This window comes from Arachis duranensis, chromosome 5 (genome assembly GCF_000817695.3).
Source record: "Arachis duranensis cultivar V14167 chromosome 5, aradu.V14167.gnm2.J7QH, whole genome shotgun sequence".
NCBI lineage: Eukaryota > Viridiplantae > Streptophyta > Magnoliopsida > Fabales > Fabaceae > Arachis > Arachis duranensis.
The window spans coordinates 81648991-81664117 of record NC_029776.3 but is presented as its reverse complement, the minus strand read 5'-3'; the positions used below and the strand labels follow the sequence as shown (position 1 = coordinate 81664117).

Genomic DNA, 15127 nt, shown 5'->3' with positions numbered 1-15127 from the left:
ATAAAGAGGAGTCCATTGAAAATTTGCTAATAACTATGTATGCAAAATGCAGTAACCTTGCATCTGCTAGAAGGATATTTGATTTGATTATCAAAAAGAGTATTTTTTCATGGACATCAATGATTGCAGGATATGCCCATTCGGATCACCCATTGGAGGCATTGCATTTGTTTAGAAGGCTTGTACGGACAGATTTTAGACCAGATGGACCAACCGTTGCTACTGTTATATCAGCTTGTGCTGATATAGGATCAATTAGCATAGCACAAGAGATGGAACATTATATTTCTCTAAATGGATTGGAATTCGATCTACAAGTCCAAACATCTCTCATACACTTGTACTCCAAGTGTGGAAGCATCAAGAAAGCTCAAGAAGTATTTCAAAAAGTGGCAGATAAAGATTTAACTGTTTGGTCTTCCATGATAAATAGCTATGCTATTCATGGGATGGGGAAAGAAGCGATTGACCTATTTCGCAAAATGACAACTACAGAAGGGATAATTCCAGATGCTATTGTTTACACCAGTGTTTTGCTTGCTTGTAGCCATGCAGGGTTAGTAGAAGATGGATTGAAGTGCTTCATAAGTATGCAGAAAGATTTTGGAATAACTCCTAAGATAGAAGATTGCACTTGCTTGGTAGATCTTCTTGGTCGAGTTGGCCGGCTTGACTTAGCATTAGATACGATTCAGGGGATGCCCTTGGAAGCACAAGTGCAAGCTTGGGCTCCCTTGCTCAGTGCTTGTAGGATCCATGGTAATGTTGAGCTTGGGGAGATTGCTGCTGTCAAGTTACTAGAGCTTAGTCTTGGAAGCTCTGGAAATTATGTATTGATGGCTAATTTGTACACCTCATTCGGCAAGTGGAAGGAGGCTCATGAAATGAGAAAATTGATAGATGGTAAAGGACTGGTTAAAGAATGTGGGTGGAGCCAGGTTGAGATCGGTGGTAGATTTCATACATTTGCAGCAGGAAATCCGTCACGTGTTCAGTTGGCCAATATCTATAAGATGCTAGAAGATCTAAATTTTACTCTTCAAGAAGGTAGCTGTGCAGGACAAGCTGTAACAATGAATAATGACCCATAAAAAATAACCACCTTTGAAGACATGAGGCTATACAACAAAAACTTTTGCTTCTGGTCATGTCAATTTGTAATCTTGCATTTACAAGATTATGCCAATTTCAAGTGATTCTTACCCTACTACAGGATTTGTCTCTGTCTCATAGAACAGATGTTATTTCATTTTCTCCAAATGAAGAGACCAAGGAAGCACTGAAAATAGTACGAGACTTCACCATCAATAATAATGATGCTTCAGTGTTCTTGGATGCTCAACATTGCTGCATCATGAAAACCAGCTTAGATTATCTCTCCAGTTTGTCTGCTAATGATGGTTTATCAGGAGCAATGAGAGCATTGATATCTGAAACTTCAATTGTGTTTTGCACATTGTAGTAGTAGGCTAGTAGCTACATTGAAGCAAATATGAAAGTTGAGTCCACTGCTTCAGAACTGTCGAGAGCTGATAACTTAAAATCTGATCTTGAAAAATAACAAGAGTCAGTTCAGTGATATGGAAAGAGGACTTCAAAAAACAAATCAGAACTATTAATGCTGACATCATGGCTTCTCGAAAAGAACAGAACACAACTCAAATGAGAAAGAGAGATATCTATGTGGAAGGAAAGGCACTCAAAGCTCGAATGGACGTGGCGAAGGAGAAAGTACCACATTTGCAACATGAGCATGACTTGGCAAAGGAAAACCAGGAAAAGATCAAAGCTGAATGGTCAGAGTTCGGAGAAAAATTTAAAAAGATTGTTGTAAAGTCAGCTGTACAAGATTACCAATATTGTTGTAAAGTCAGCTGTACAACAAGTGCATGACAAAAATTTTAATTTCTATTAAGTCCACTATATCATATGTTTTCCTTTCAGATAGTGTTAAGCCTGTAGGATAATAATTTCACAATCCTTGCTGACTGCTGCATGAATCACAGATTGTTGTCTTCTTTTGGATACTATCTAAATCGGTGCATTGAATCTCAGAGAAATTAAGGACATTCTGCTATAAATAACAATGTAATTACCATATAGAGGTTGCTCTTCACATAAAATAATGCAAGTTTTGTTGTTTTATTGATTGAAATCGATCATTATTTAATTTGTTATATATAGTAGGAAAATAATGTCGAGTTAATAGTAAGAAATCATCATTCTCATCATTGTAAAATCTTATAAAACAGCTGCACTAACTGCACTGCACCTCTGCTGCATTGACTTACAATTGTCAACCAACTCAACACCCTGTTTAACCAACTTGCCAACAGTAGAAACTGCCATTAGTGCAAAATCTTAGTATTGTCTGTAGGGCAATGACTTGTTTATTAAGCTTAGCAAGATGGAAGATTTTATTTGTGTGACAAACCCTATATAGGAAATCTCATTACATTAATGCATGGAAAGATAAGCACTAATAGGAGCAAAGAGAAAATATAAGCAAACAAAACAAAACTGAATAGAAACTCACCCTTCAAATGAGAGGGTATATGAATCTGTATATCATTTCTCTGTAATCTCTATAGCATGTCTGTGTCATATAATTTGTTAATCAACAATTAAATGAATCTTCTATCTATGTTACCCTGTGGATTTGTAACTCCATGGTATGCATTAACAGTAATTTCTGTCACACAGTAAGGTATACATCTAGTTAAATTAGATCTTCTAAGAACCTATAAGATGTACAATTCATCAATCAAAAGATTCTTTTAAGAATGGTTGCTAATATCTGACATGATGAACAAATCAGCAACAAAAATCAGAGTCTGATCTCTACTTCTGTTCTCATTTTCTCATGGTCCTCTCATCTTTTCAACAAAGTGACGCCTCTTCTCTTCCAACTTCTCGCTCATCCTCTTTCGCAAATCAAACATCTTCTCCCTCTTCCCGATTTTCTTCTGTTCAGATGGACTAACTTGTTTATCTATAAGCAGAGAATAGAGTGTTTGTGGTTGGTAGACAGTAATATCCTCCGTCTTCTCTTCACGTGTTTCATCTCTATTCTCATTCTGTGTGGAAGATGCTGGAAGTTCTTTCAAATCCTCAGTTTCTTGCATTATGTAAGTCTCTAGAAAAGGTGTTGACAGTTGGTCAAAACTTTGGCTGCTCTTTAATACTATTGGACTAGAGGAAGATGATGCTCGTCCGAAAGAAAATGATTTCCTAACTGGTTCTACTATAGACTTGGCCCCATGTTGGTTTGGGGGTGTTTGCCCCGAACCATCAACCGACATCCTTGCGCTAGTTTTATCATTTGAAACGGATGTATCGTGTCCACATTCTTGTTTAACCCACATGTATGGAGCAACAGTCCGAGGAATCCAATTCTCCTTTTCAGCCAGCATCCATGAAATGCTGATGCACTCAGAGTTTGGGAGCACTAAAGTTTCTCGAAATGCTGCCTACAGAGATACTATAATCTTTTCAGAAAGACATGCAAAGTTGAAGGCTTGTCGGACGATACGAGTTACAACATAGAGAACAAGGAACATACACCCTCTAAGCAAACTTTAAAAGAGAAAGAAACATAAATATATCTAAAGCATGTAAATTCTAAAAACAGCAGCAGGTTAAACATTGATCTTTAACCAAAATTCATTCATAACTTAACCAAAGGGAAATGGGTTATCGTACCTTAAGTCGATTGACCAGGAACAGGGCGATGCGTGCATTAGTTATTTTGTGATCTCCAACACATGATTCCAGGTTGAAGTCTATATCAGGCATAAATGTGAAACCATACCACAAATTATCAGAAGGAGGGGGCTTTAGTTGTAAACGCATTGTCCCTTTGAGGGATACTATCCTTATTGCCAAAGTGAGAGGAACCTTTAGATAAGAAATAACCCGTTACTTCGACCATAACAAAGCTATAGCTGTTTATAACTACGATAATGATTCCATGTGTCAACATGTGCATCTATCAACATGAAAATGCTCAAAGACAAGATTTGTAGTGACATAACTTTAAGTATCTTATTATATGTCAAAAAAAATCCATATAGAGGTAACCAAAATATGGACATGTTAGAATATAATAGAATTAAAGATAATTTACACAGTCAGTCATACTAGTTGTTTTTCTCTGCTGTTTATTGTTCTTATAAAGATCTCCTACCCTCATGTACCTATGTATTCTCCCATGTTTTTTCATGTTGAATAAACAGAATCTTGGGGGGGGAGAGGTGTAAGTATGGAATAATAGACACTACCTGTGAAACATGCTTGGCAAGAGAATTTAACATAGATTTCCATTTTGATCCGTAAAATGAGGAAGATGTACTCCTAGAAACTTTAGACACATCTGCATAGGACAAATTGACATCTTTTAACTTTAATGCTTTCCACAACACACTATCTAGAAATGAGACTCCCTGTACCATCCCACCACAAATAATTTGGTATTTTGTTATTCATAGGAGAAAAACAGGATAAGAAAAACCTGATAAGCTATCCTCATGGGAAACAAGAAAAGAAGAAAAGATAATTTGGTTTGGCTTTAATACCATTATGGTCTTCATTTAACACTTTGATTGGGGGGAAAATAGTTCAGTACAAATTTGACAAATCACTACATGAAGAAAATGCAAACTAAGTATTTGATTTAACGGTATTTATGTGCTTACCAGTGTTCCCATTGACATCTACTTTTGGCTCTTGTGAATCATTCACTCCATCTCCAAGATTCAACTGATTGCTAAGATCTTCAAGAAGATCTGACGGGGCAGCTCCAGCATTGCTTGAGCATTCCGTCCCCTTGTCGTTCTGTAGTTCACCAACTTCAAGCCTTGTTTCAATCTCTACTACTGCACCTCCAGAATATTCAATGTCTGCCTCAAAGGTGCATACATCATTCATTTCCATAGGAAGAACCCTCATTGCAACGATGTAGGGTGGAGTAGTCCCCATATTGATGTCTGTACAGATAACTTCACCGAAATAAGTAGGTGTTCTCACATTGGCCAATGCCCTCTGTCAAAAAACAGAAAGGACCAACATTTTTATCTTATAGAAACCACAATCAAGTGAAGGTTTCAGTGAGGATTTCTCTTTAAAAATAAAATAAAACACCAATGTTTATCTCATGAAAACCGCGCAAAGGAATGAAGCCGGTTGTAAAAGGAATGCGGCAGGCTAGCAGGGAAATCTTTAAAAAACAATGTCCCTTTGCATTCAACAAAATAAGCTAACATTTTCAACTTAATGAACAATTGTAGGTGAAGTGCTAAAACCAATTATTAGCCAAGATAATTTCCACCTCCCAAAGCAAAAACTACTTAATCATACTCAAAATTGAAGGCAAGCACATCAAGATGGGAAACTAAACCTGCATCCTTTCTTGAATTGTCTTCTTCACTTGTGAATTTCCCTTCGCGTCAAAAAAGAGTCTAGCAATCAACAAGTTCCAGCATAATGTACCATCATCAGTACCATACTTCTCATCAGCATCAGAGTCAGATCTGACATTTATATTACTTTGGCTTCTTGAACGACACATGCTTGAACTAAATGAAGGAGCTTTTTCTGAAATGCAACTTTTCAGATCACTTGGAGTTGAAGAACCTTTCATATACTCAGTGGCCAATATTGCATCCTGACAAGCCCGGAGCTTGTCAAGGCTCTTTCTTTCTTCACGGGATGTCCAAGCCGATTTACTATCCAAACCAACTCGAGGAGGTTTTTTAGTAATTCTTCTCAAAAATTGACGAACTCTTGAGGAAGATCCATCAGGCTTACTGGACTTTTCTAAGGCATCAAAACTTGATCCTGCTGATGGTCTCATGATAAAAGGATGATATTCAATATTTAGTGATGCTATATAACGATGAAACTCTTCGTACAACTGACTAGACCACTTAAGTTTTTCACTCTGGTCGCATGAAGCCATACGGAGGGCCTTACACCATGCTTCTTTTTCCCATGACGTCTCAAGATATATGTAAAGCAATTTGCTTCCATGGTATACCACAGATTTGTTGTTTTCAACTTTTATCGGGTATCTTTTTGCCCTGCAAAATCCAACATAAAAAAATGACCTTGAAGCGCCTTATTTTCTAAGTAAATAAGCAAGAGTACATAACAAAGTGTTTCTTTCCAAGCAGCAACAACTTTTTCTTGTTTTTCTCATTAAGATGTATGTGAGATGTAAAGGAAGTGAGATATCCCCATTTGAACTCAAAGTAAGGAAAACTCATAGTAAACCCATTTTCAACTTTGTTTTTCTTTCAATGGGAATTATATGTTCAATCAAAATGATATGCATTTTCACATGCACTGATTTAAAAGGAATAAGAGAATGTATGCTGGTTTTCTGCAGAGGAATACAGCTCACTAAATCAGATTCTAATGAATGTTGTAATATAAATCATTGGCCTAATACTCTATATCAAGCTAGCTCTCTAAGCTCTCACATTGTAACATATCCACAAACAAAAGAAAACGATATTGAAATAATGATCTCATCATAATGTTGTTCGGAGATTGGAATGGAAACTATACCCCACGCAATCACGAAAGTGACTTCCTGCATCACATTACCATTTTTTAGAAGGAAGGCTGGATGATGATACAGCCTCAATAACACATCCCTTCAGCCAAATGGCTGTCTCCGAACCATCATGCTCTGTGAGAATAAGTGATTCACCCTTGATCTTCCCATGCTTCTTAACAGGGCTAACCTCCAGTACCTCCCTTTTCCTTTTATGATCTTTAGCTGACTTTTCCAGCCAGATCTTTGATACCTTGTATTGTTCTAGAACCCAAATCACACCCTGAAGAAAGAAAACGCCAATGAATTGAAATAATAAAAGTAATTGGTGCTCTAAATGTGCATCGGATATCAAATTGATATTTTTTACATTAATTTAGTCTTTCAAGGGTATCAAATAACTATCATCATGATAACCAAAATCTCCCTCGTCATTTTAAGAACCAACTGGAGGTCTAAATAATGTTCATACCGGAAATAGTAACTACCTTAACTTGAGTGATTACTCGAAGCAATACTAAAATACTAAAGTTACTTAAAAGCTACATAGGTACACAATTCGTTTTAACATTCAATTCTGTAACTTTTTTTATGATTAGATTACAAGTATTCCTTTAGAAAGAATTCTATAGCAGCAAGTGGTGCGCAAATAAATGAGAGAACACAAGCTAGCTACGACATGAATCACAATGTAAATAACAATAGAATAAAAAAATAATAACAATAACAATAAGAAGAGGAATTGTGGACGCATGAAGCTTACCTCTTTTTCGAAGGTAGAGTCAGGTGATTGATTAGGATCATTTTGTGAACTAGTGTCCAATGAGATGGGTGCTGAGATTTTGTCTTTGTCCTTCATGATCTTGCGTTGCAGCCGTTCAATGATCCACAAGATTCCCAAAGCTTCGGCAACCACAACCGTCACCACCCCAACAAAAAAACCGAGGAAGAGAATGAAGATAAAAACCAAAAACATTTTCTTTTCCTTCTTTCAACACCCCAATTGATGGAAAAACAATAAGGACAATTTAAAAAAAAAATGGAATATGAGAGAATGAGAGGAATGAGGTGGAAAGGAAGAGGAACCACAGATGAGGAAATTGAGAACGACCGAGATGAGAGATGAAGTTAAAAATGGAATCTTTATTTTACATTTGTTCTGAAGAATCGGATGCTAAAATTAAAAGCTGCATTTTCTCTCTTTTTTGTTGTTCCTTCTGGATTGTTTGATTCATCATTCTTTATTCATTGTTTGACCGTTGAAGTGTTCGTTAACTTGATGATGAAATGAAATGGAAGGAGGCATTTGGGGTGGGATTAATTCTGAAATGGGAATGGAATTTGAAAGAAAAGATACAACCTTGATGACGTTATTATTATGAAAATGAAGTGTGTATGTGTGTGTCTGCATTGCATGGATGAATTGGAAGGGCAACCTAATTACAATTAACAAAGATTTGGTTAATGATTAGTAATTAATTAATTAAATTAATGATGTGAATGCTCGTATACTATTATTTTGATGGCGTCATATCATGTCCTATAAATGTACCTTAAATTAATAATATTTTATTGCATTTGCAATTTTGCACCATTGCACTTCAATTCAAGGAACATGCTAGTAAAGGGGTCACAAACTAGAACAATTTAATACTCATCATTTTTCTTTTCTTTTTTTCTCTTATCTTTTAGGGAAATTATAAATATAAAAAGGATTGAGAAATTTGGTACATAAATTTTGTTCTAAACTGTTTTTATTTCCATAAAATAGAATAATTATTTTTATTAATTTCATACGTGAAAATAATATTAATCATTACAAAAGTATTTATAAGTAGTTTTTTTGTTTTTGAAAAACTTAGTAATTAAACGTTTTTTTTTTTTCGTTATACTATGGTGTTGAATGAAAATTTTTCAGTTGGTGCTAAAAGTATGTGTTATAGGGGGAAAGTAACACATGTCTACTTTATTGGTAAAGTCCCGGACAATTCTGCAGAGTGCTGTATCAAGTAATTAATTAGTTGATATCTAATTTATGCATTAATGAAGATAATTATGAACTTGGACATTTTTTGATGGTCCAGCAACAATTGAGTAAAATAATTGGACTGATACTATAATTTGAAATGAGCAATCCTGGGTAAGAAAGAGTCAAAGTTAGAAGGAACTAAGAGGGAAAAGAAAGGTCAAAAGTAACGCAGGCTCAAGAAAAAAGGTGGCTTCTTTAAAATTCTAAATTTCTAGTCCACACCACTAAAATAATAAGCAAGAAGTTATGATGGACGTTTAGGATTTTCAAATTAATTAATTAACAGGTTCTGATAAATGTTTAGAGTTTTAAAATTAATTAATTAACAAGTTCTGATGGATGTTTAGCGTTTTAACTGTTTTATACGGTTTGCAAACTATTTTCTTAAAAAAAATCTAATACATGTCACTAAATCCTAAACTCTTACTAATAACACTAAATAATATACATCACTATTTTTTTAAAAATTTTTAGAGTTAAATACGATTTTGATTTCTAACATAGAGGTCAAAAATTTATTTTGTTTCCAACCTTTTTTTCGTTATAAAATAATTCCAAAGGTTTCAGTTTATTTTAAAATCGTCATTTTTAAAAAAAAATACCAAATTACGCTTTCCTAAAAAAATTAAAAAAGAAAAAGAAAAAAAGGAAACACGAGAGAAGGGAAAAGAGAACAGGGGGAAGAGAAGGAGGGTGGTGGGGGGAGGGAAGAAAGAGAATCCGGGAGGGAAGGTAGCGCCGCCGTTCCCTGCGCCCGCCGCCGCCTGTGATGGAGAAGGAAAAATCGCGTTTAGTGTCGCCGCTCACTTTTTTGCCTTTGTTTCTGTTTTTGCTTCTTCTGGTTTGGTTTTTGTTGTTGCTTCATTATCCATTGTTGTTGTTAGTGTTGTTCTTCTAGTTGTTGTTTTATTGTTGTTGTTGTTTCACTGCTTCTGCGTTCTGTTTCTGCACTCTATTTCTGCTTTCTATTTCTGCATTCTACTTTTGTCTGCTTTTCTTTTTGCATTCTGCTTCTGTTCCTGCATTTGGTTGATTTTGGGGAAGAAGGAGGAAGGGTATTTTCGTTCGAAGGACGATTTTAAAATAAATTGAAACCTTTGGGAATATTTTATAGCGAAAAAGACTGGAAATAAAATAAATTTTCAACATCTACGTTAGGGACCAAAATCGTACTTAACCCTAATTTTTACTAATAATACTAAACAAATATCCCTTAAACCTTAGGAGTCCGTTTCTATAATTAAAATTACTTGCTTTAAAATTTATTGTTTAATTTGGTATGCATGATTTGTCTTAATAAAATATCCTACGTAAGTAAAGTTAAATTATATCTAAGAATTTCAAAAGAAAAATTATTTTTGTTAGCATTTTGTAATTTAATTTTTTGATATTTTTTTATAAAAATATTGAAGATAGTAAATGCAAAGTAGTTAATGAGTCCTTCAAAGTTTAAAAGAATAGTTAATTTTTAAGAAAATAAAACTAAAAGAAGAATATATATATATATAATATTTAAAAACAATAATAATTTATATTAATAAATTGATTGAAAACTAAAATTATGCACATATCCTGAATAAAAATTAGTTATATGTCTATTATATGTTAATGTGTGTCAATTAATTTATGAAAATTATAGGTGCACATCTATAAATAATTTTATGACTATTAAATGATATAAGAAGATTTTTGGTTAACTTTAAAATATTATTTAATAAATCCTTTGAGCCAAATTAAAGTGGCTTACCGACATTGTTAACAAACGTTGCCAAGAAAGAGGGGAGCAACGTTGGTGGCCAAAGTTGGTTCACCAACGTTGCTCACCAGCGCTCCAAGCATAAACAAGCAACGTTGGTGGCCCAAATTTGGCTCACCAACGTTGCTAACAACGTTACCAGCAAAGAAAGAAGTGTCAACGTTGTCACAAATGTTGCACACCAACGTCTTCGACAATTTCAAGAGGAATGCATTGGAAAAATTGGCTGCAACGCGCACGCGTGGACGACGCGTACGCGTGAGCGTGGGAATTGACAAGCCATGCGTATGCGTCAGCAACGTGCACGCGTGAGAAGAGCGTTTACACACCAACGCTATGTCACTAACGCTAGCATTGACACACAAACGCTGGGTCACGCGTACGCGTGACTAAAAGAACGTTGGTAACAAACGTTGGTGTACTAACGCCAGTACCAACGCCATTTTTCAGGGGCACTCATGCAACGTTAGTGCACTAACTTCAGCGTTAACTTCAAGAGCCACTCCTAACTTGCTTTAACCAAGGCCAAAAGCCCACATCCAAGTACTTGAAGACCTATTTTGAAGATGAGAAGAAGAGTATATATATGAAGAATTTTGAAGTTAGAAAGTAGGCTGGAGGATTAGAGACTTCAGAGCTTTCTTGTATCCTATAGGATTAGAGACTCTAGAGAGCATAGCATAGTTTAGATACACTTTTCTTTTCTGCAATTTTACATATTTGTTTATACTGAGTTTAGTTTATTTTAAGCCATTTCAATTTCCTACACTTCTTCCTTTCTGCAATTTTACATTTGAGTTTGTATTCAGTTTGATTTACTTTCATGCAATTTAAATTTCTTGCACTTGTTCTTAGAGCAATGATCCACTAAACCCCAATCATTAGGGGGAGGAGCTCTATTATAATTCAAATGAATGAATGAAATTCTTCTTCTTCTCAATCCGCTTGTTGTAGCTAAGGGATAACTTCTATGTTTATTGTGATCTATTCACTCTTGAATGGGGTTAGATCTATTGAATTTCTTTGTAAGCCACGGAAGGAGAATCATAGACATTAGATTGAAGTTCTATTCCTCACAATTCTCTTGATCAACACTATTCAAGAGAAATTGAGATCTTGAGAATTTGTGTGGCTTATAGATAAGAGAATACATTTAACCTCTTCTCATGACAATTAGATTAAGGAATTGGCAAATTGATGGTGTTTAGAGAGATTCGGTTGCCAAGAATTGGGACTCAATCAATTACAATCCGCCATTGATCTACTTCATATGATTGAGATTGAAGTTGAGACCATTGATTCATGATGGATTATGATATCTCCAATCCCTAATGAATCTTTCTCTTTGTTATTCTTCACTTTAATTTCCTTGAGTTCACTTTACTTTCTTTGAAATTTATTGCTTCTTTTAAATTTTCAACACCCAAATCCTATTTACTTTTCATGCAATTTACCTTTCATTGTCATTTACTTTCTTGCATTTACTTCCTTGTCATTTAAATTTTAGCTCTTTTAATTTCTTGCTCTTTAAGTTTCAGTCCTTTAGCTTCTTGGCATTTAAGTTTATGCAATTTACATTTTGCAATTTACCTTCAGCATATACATTTCTTACAATTTATATTCTGTCAAGTAAATCTCACCAAAACCATCAACTATTAGCTTGACTAGACTCATCATCCCACTAAAGTTGCTTGATCCATCAACCTCTATGAGATCGACCTCACTCTTATGAATTTTACTACTTGATGCGATCCGGTATACTTGCCGGTAGTTGTGCGGATTGAATTTTTTCGACATTAGAGATTAAGATTTAGAGTCTATTGTTGAGAATTTAGGAGTTTAAAATTTAGCAGTTAGAATTTATGATTTTCAAACACATTTTTTTGAATTTATTTATTTTTTTTATTAATTTTTTATTTTATTTTACACTTTCATATATATACTTAAATTATGTAATTTTTTACAATAAAAATAATTTCTTAATTAAAAAATTTTGTTTTAAGGTTTAATAAATTTGTAATAAAGGATAAAATACATTTACAAAATGATCGCTGACAATATAGTGAAGGTGATAAATTTAAAGTTGTTGCGTTACCACCCCTCACAAAGAGTATCATACCATACAAGTTTGCTGTAAATCATGATGAATACATATCCAAAGAACCAATATAAATTGTGTCAATCTCAAATTCTTCACAGACCTATTTAGCACCATAATAAATTCTAAATCTAAATTCTACACCATAAATCATAAATCATACATCTTAAATTATAAACTCTAAAACCTAAACTCTAAATCATAAATCATAAACCTTTAAACTCATGTTAATGTGAACATAACAACTTCTATTTTCTGCAATAAAAAATTACGTTTAATAATTAACTGATTGAATTTATTTTATTTCTACCAATTCTAACCTTTATGTTCTTTTTTGTAATCTCTTAACTCACATCTTTCGTGTATATAATTAATTTGTTATGAAACTTTTTTTTCTTTATATGAATTCTTGTCCTCTATTTTTTTTGTACTTTATTTTTGCTGTGTACAAACTTATTTCTTTACTTCTATTAAAATTTGTAACTGTGATGGTTATATATTATGTTTATCATGGTAACTTTTTTAAAATATAAATTATTCATCCTACTAAAAACGATAAAATAAATAAAAAAATTAACTATAACTAACAATAAAATCATATCAAAGTAATATTTATAATCCATAATAGTACTAAATAAAACAATACTATAAATATTACTTTTTATTATAAATTTAATTAATAAAATTCATTTAAATACCTAAAATAAAAAGATAACATAATATCAAATAACTATTTAAATTCATGTTCTTTTTAATAATTTTTTATCTAAAAGTGATTTTGAGTAACATAATCTAAACGACTTCTTAATTTACTAAAATTCATTTTGATATAAGAACTTGACAAACATAAATCACGCTAATCTCAATTCATTGTTAATCAAAATTAATTTTATACAAACTCTCGTCTACAAACTTCAATCTAAACACACACTTAGTATAATAAATTCTTTCTTACAATTTTTTTTTCCATGACAATTTCAATAACTAAATTAACAATTACCATCTCCCTCAATGAAAAAAAAAAGGAACTCCATACTATGTCAAACTGACAAAAAATTATCAACTCAATAAAAAACTTCCAAAAAAATATTTAAAAAAAAACTTTATAACTCCATGCCATACATCCCATCATATATTTTAATCACTTTATCTTTGTTCAATAATATAACCAAAATTCCAAACCATCATATCAGCCCAATTATTTTACCCAATTGTTACTGGACCATCAAAAAAGGCCCAAGACTATAATAATCTTGATTAACGCATGAGTTGGATATCAACTAATAGGGGTGTGCATGGGTCGGGTGAAACCGGGTTTGATGTGACCCAGACTCGGTCCGAAATATATACCGGGCCTATTTATTAGACCCAAACCCGGCCCTAGATCCGGTGAAACCTATATACTTTCGGGCCACGATTATACCGAGTAAAAACCGGGTGAAAATCAGGCCATTAACATTACATTATTTTGATACCTTCTTATAAGCTAGCATGTGAAAATATCCAAATTTCCAAGGCTCCAACTATTATTTGACATGGTAAAATTCACTTAGAAAAACAAAAACCGACTCTTCTCTAAAATTAAAGCATAATCATAATCAATACTAATATTGTATAATAACACCAAATATTTAAATCAATACAAATAACACAACATTATGCATTAGTCTAAAATCTTATGCATTTTAAACATAAAACATTAACTTATAGTCTTATAATAACTAATAACACAAAATATTAAGGTTTACAATACTTAAATTCCACATAAGAATAGCCATCATCCATCACTAATAACACAAAATATTAATTGTGTATGATGACCGGGCCACCGGGCCGACTTCGGGTGACCCGAGGCATGACCCGGACCCGACCCAAAATAATGACCGGGTCTATTTTTGAGATCCTTACCCGGCCCTAGACCCGATGAAATCACACCAAATTAGGCCCAAAAGTACTTGGGGCCGGGCCGGGTCTTCAGGCCGGGCCGGGCCATGCACACCCCTATCAACTAATTAATTACCTCATACAGCACTCTCTGAGCACGCTGCAGAATTCTCCGAAACTTTATCAACAAGATAAACACGTGTTGCTTTTGTCCCTATGACACATACTCTCAGCACCAACTGAAAATTTTTTCTTTTAGCACCATAGTATTGGTCTTTCTCTTTTATATATATTTTCACTTTTTTTAATCACAATTTCAAGGTATCGTCGTCGTTGGTTCTTTGCTCTTTGCTCTGCACCATCTCCTAAAACTCCATTTCTTTTTCTTTTTGGAATTACTCTCTGAGACTCTTTATTTTAGTTCAGTAACTCAGTTCAAAAATCTCTTAATTTAATTTTTTTTAGTTTCAATTTTTCAATTAAGAAATGGAAATAATATGAAAAAGCCTGCTGATATTTTTTTGATCGATATGTGTAAAATTATAGTATTGGTTAGTTTTAACGATTTTAGTTTTTGAGTTGAGTTAGACTAAACTCAAACTCGACTCACAAAAATTGAACTTGACTCACAACTCGAATCATTAACAATCAAGCCTATTTTTTAAGCTCAAATTTGTTTCACCGAAAGCTCACAATCTAACTCGAGCTCACGAGCTGGTTCAAATAAGAGAAACATAAATACATAATCTATAATTCTATATCAATAAATTATAACTTATATATTTTAAAAATATTTAAAAATAT

At 33.6% G+C, this 15127-nt stretch overlaps 2 protein-coding genes across 2 annotated transcripts in view; one reads left to right on the top strand and one right to left on the bottom strand.

Moving 5' to 3' along the window:
* Positions 1-1883, top strand: part of LOC110281215 (pentatricopeptide repeat-containing protein At2g29760, chloroplastic-like) — a 77123-nt gene extending 75240 nt beyond the window's left edge. Inside the window, exon 3 of the mRNA XM_021142862.2 lies at positions 130-1883. Coding sequence (XP_020998521.2) covers positions 130-1091 — 962 coding nt within the window. The 3' untranslated portion in view covers positions 1092-1883. The remainder of the gene's footprint in view (positions 1-129) is intronic.
* A 684-nt stretch (positions 1884-2567) lies between these two features.
* Positions 2568-7566, bottom strand: LOC107489785 (uncharacterized). Its single transcript, XM_016110543.3, has 7 exons — positions 7320-7566; positions 6607-6839; positions 5396-6077; positions 4695-5040; positions 4281-4372; positions 3703-3897; positions 2568-3470 (listed from the first exon to the last, which is right to left on the bottom strand). The coding sequence occupies exons 1-7, from the start codon at positions 7530-7532 to the stop codon at positions 2862-2864; spliced, it is 2370 nt and encodes a 789-aa protein (XP_015966029.1). The 5' UTR covers positions 7533-7566; the 3' UTR covers positions 2568-2861.
* Between the last annotated feature and the right edge of the window lie 7561 nt (positions 7567-15127).

Coding starts and splice junctions, on each gene's coding strand:
- LOC107489785 (XM_016110543.3), bottom strand. CDS start 7,532: ATGTTTTTGGTTTTTATCTTCATTCTCTTCCTCGGTTTTTTTGTTGGG. Junction 6,078..6,606: donor AGCCTTCCTTCTAAAAAATG/GTAATGTGATGC, acceptor TGGATTTTGCAG/GGCAAAAAGATACCCGATAA. Junction 5,041..5,395: donor CAATTCAAGAAAGGATGCAG/GTTTAGTTTCCC, acceptor GTTTTTTGACAG/AGGGCATTGGCCAATGTGAG.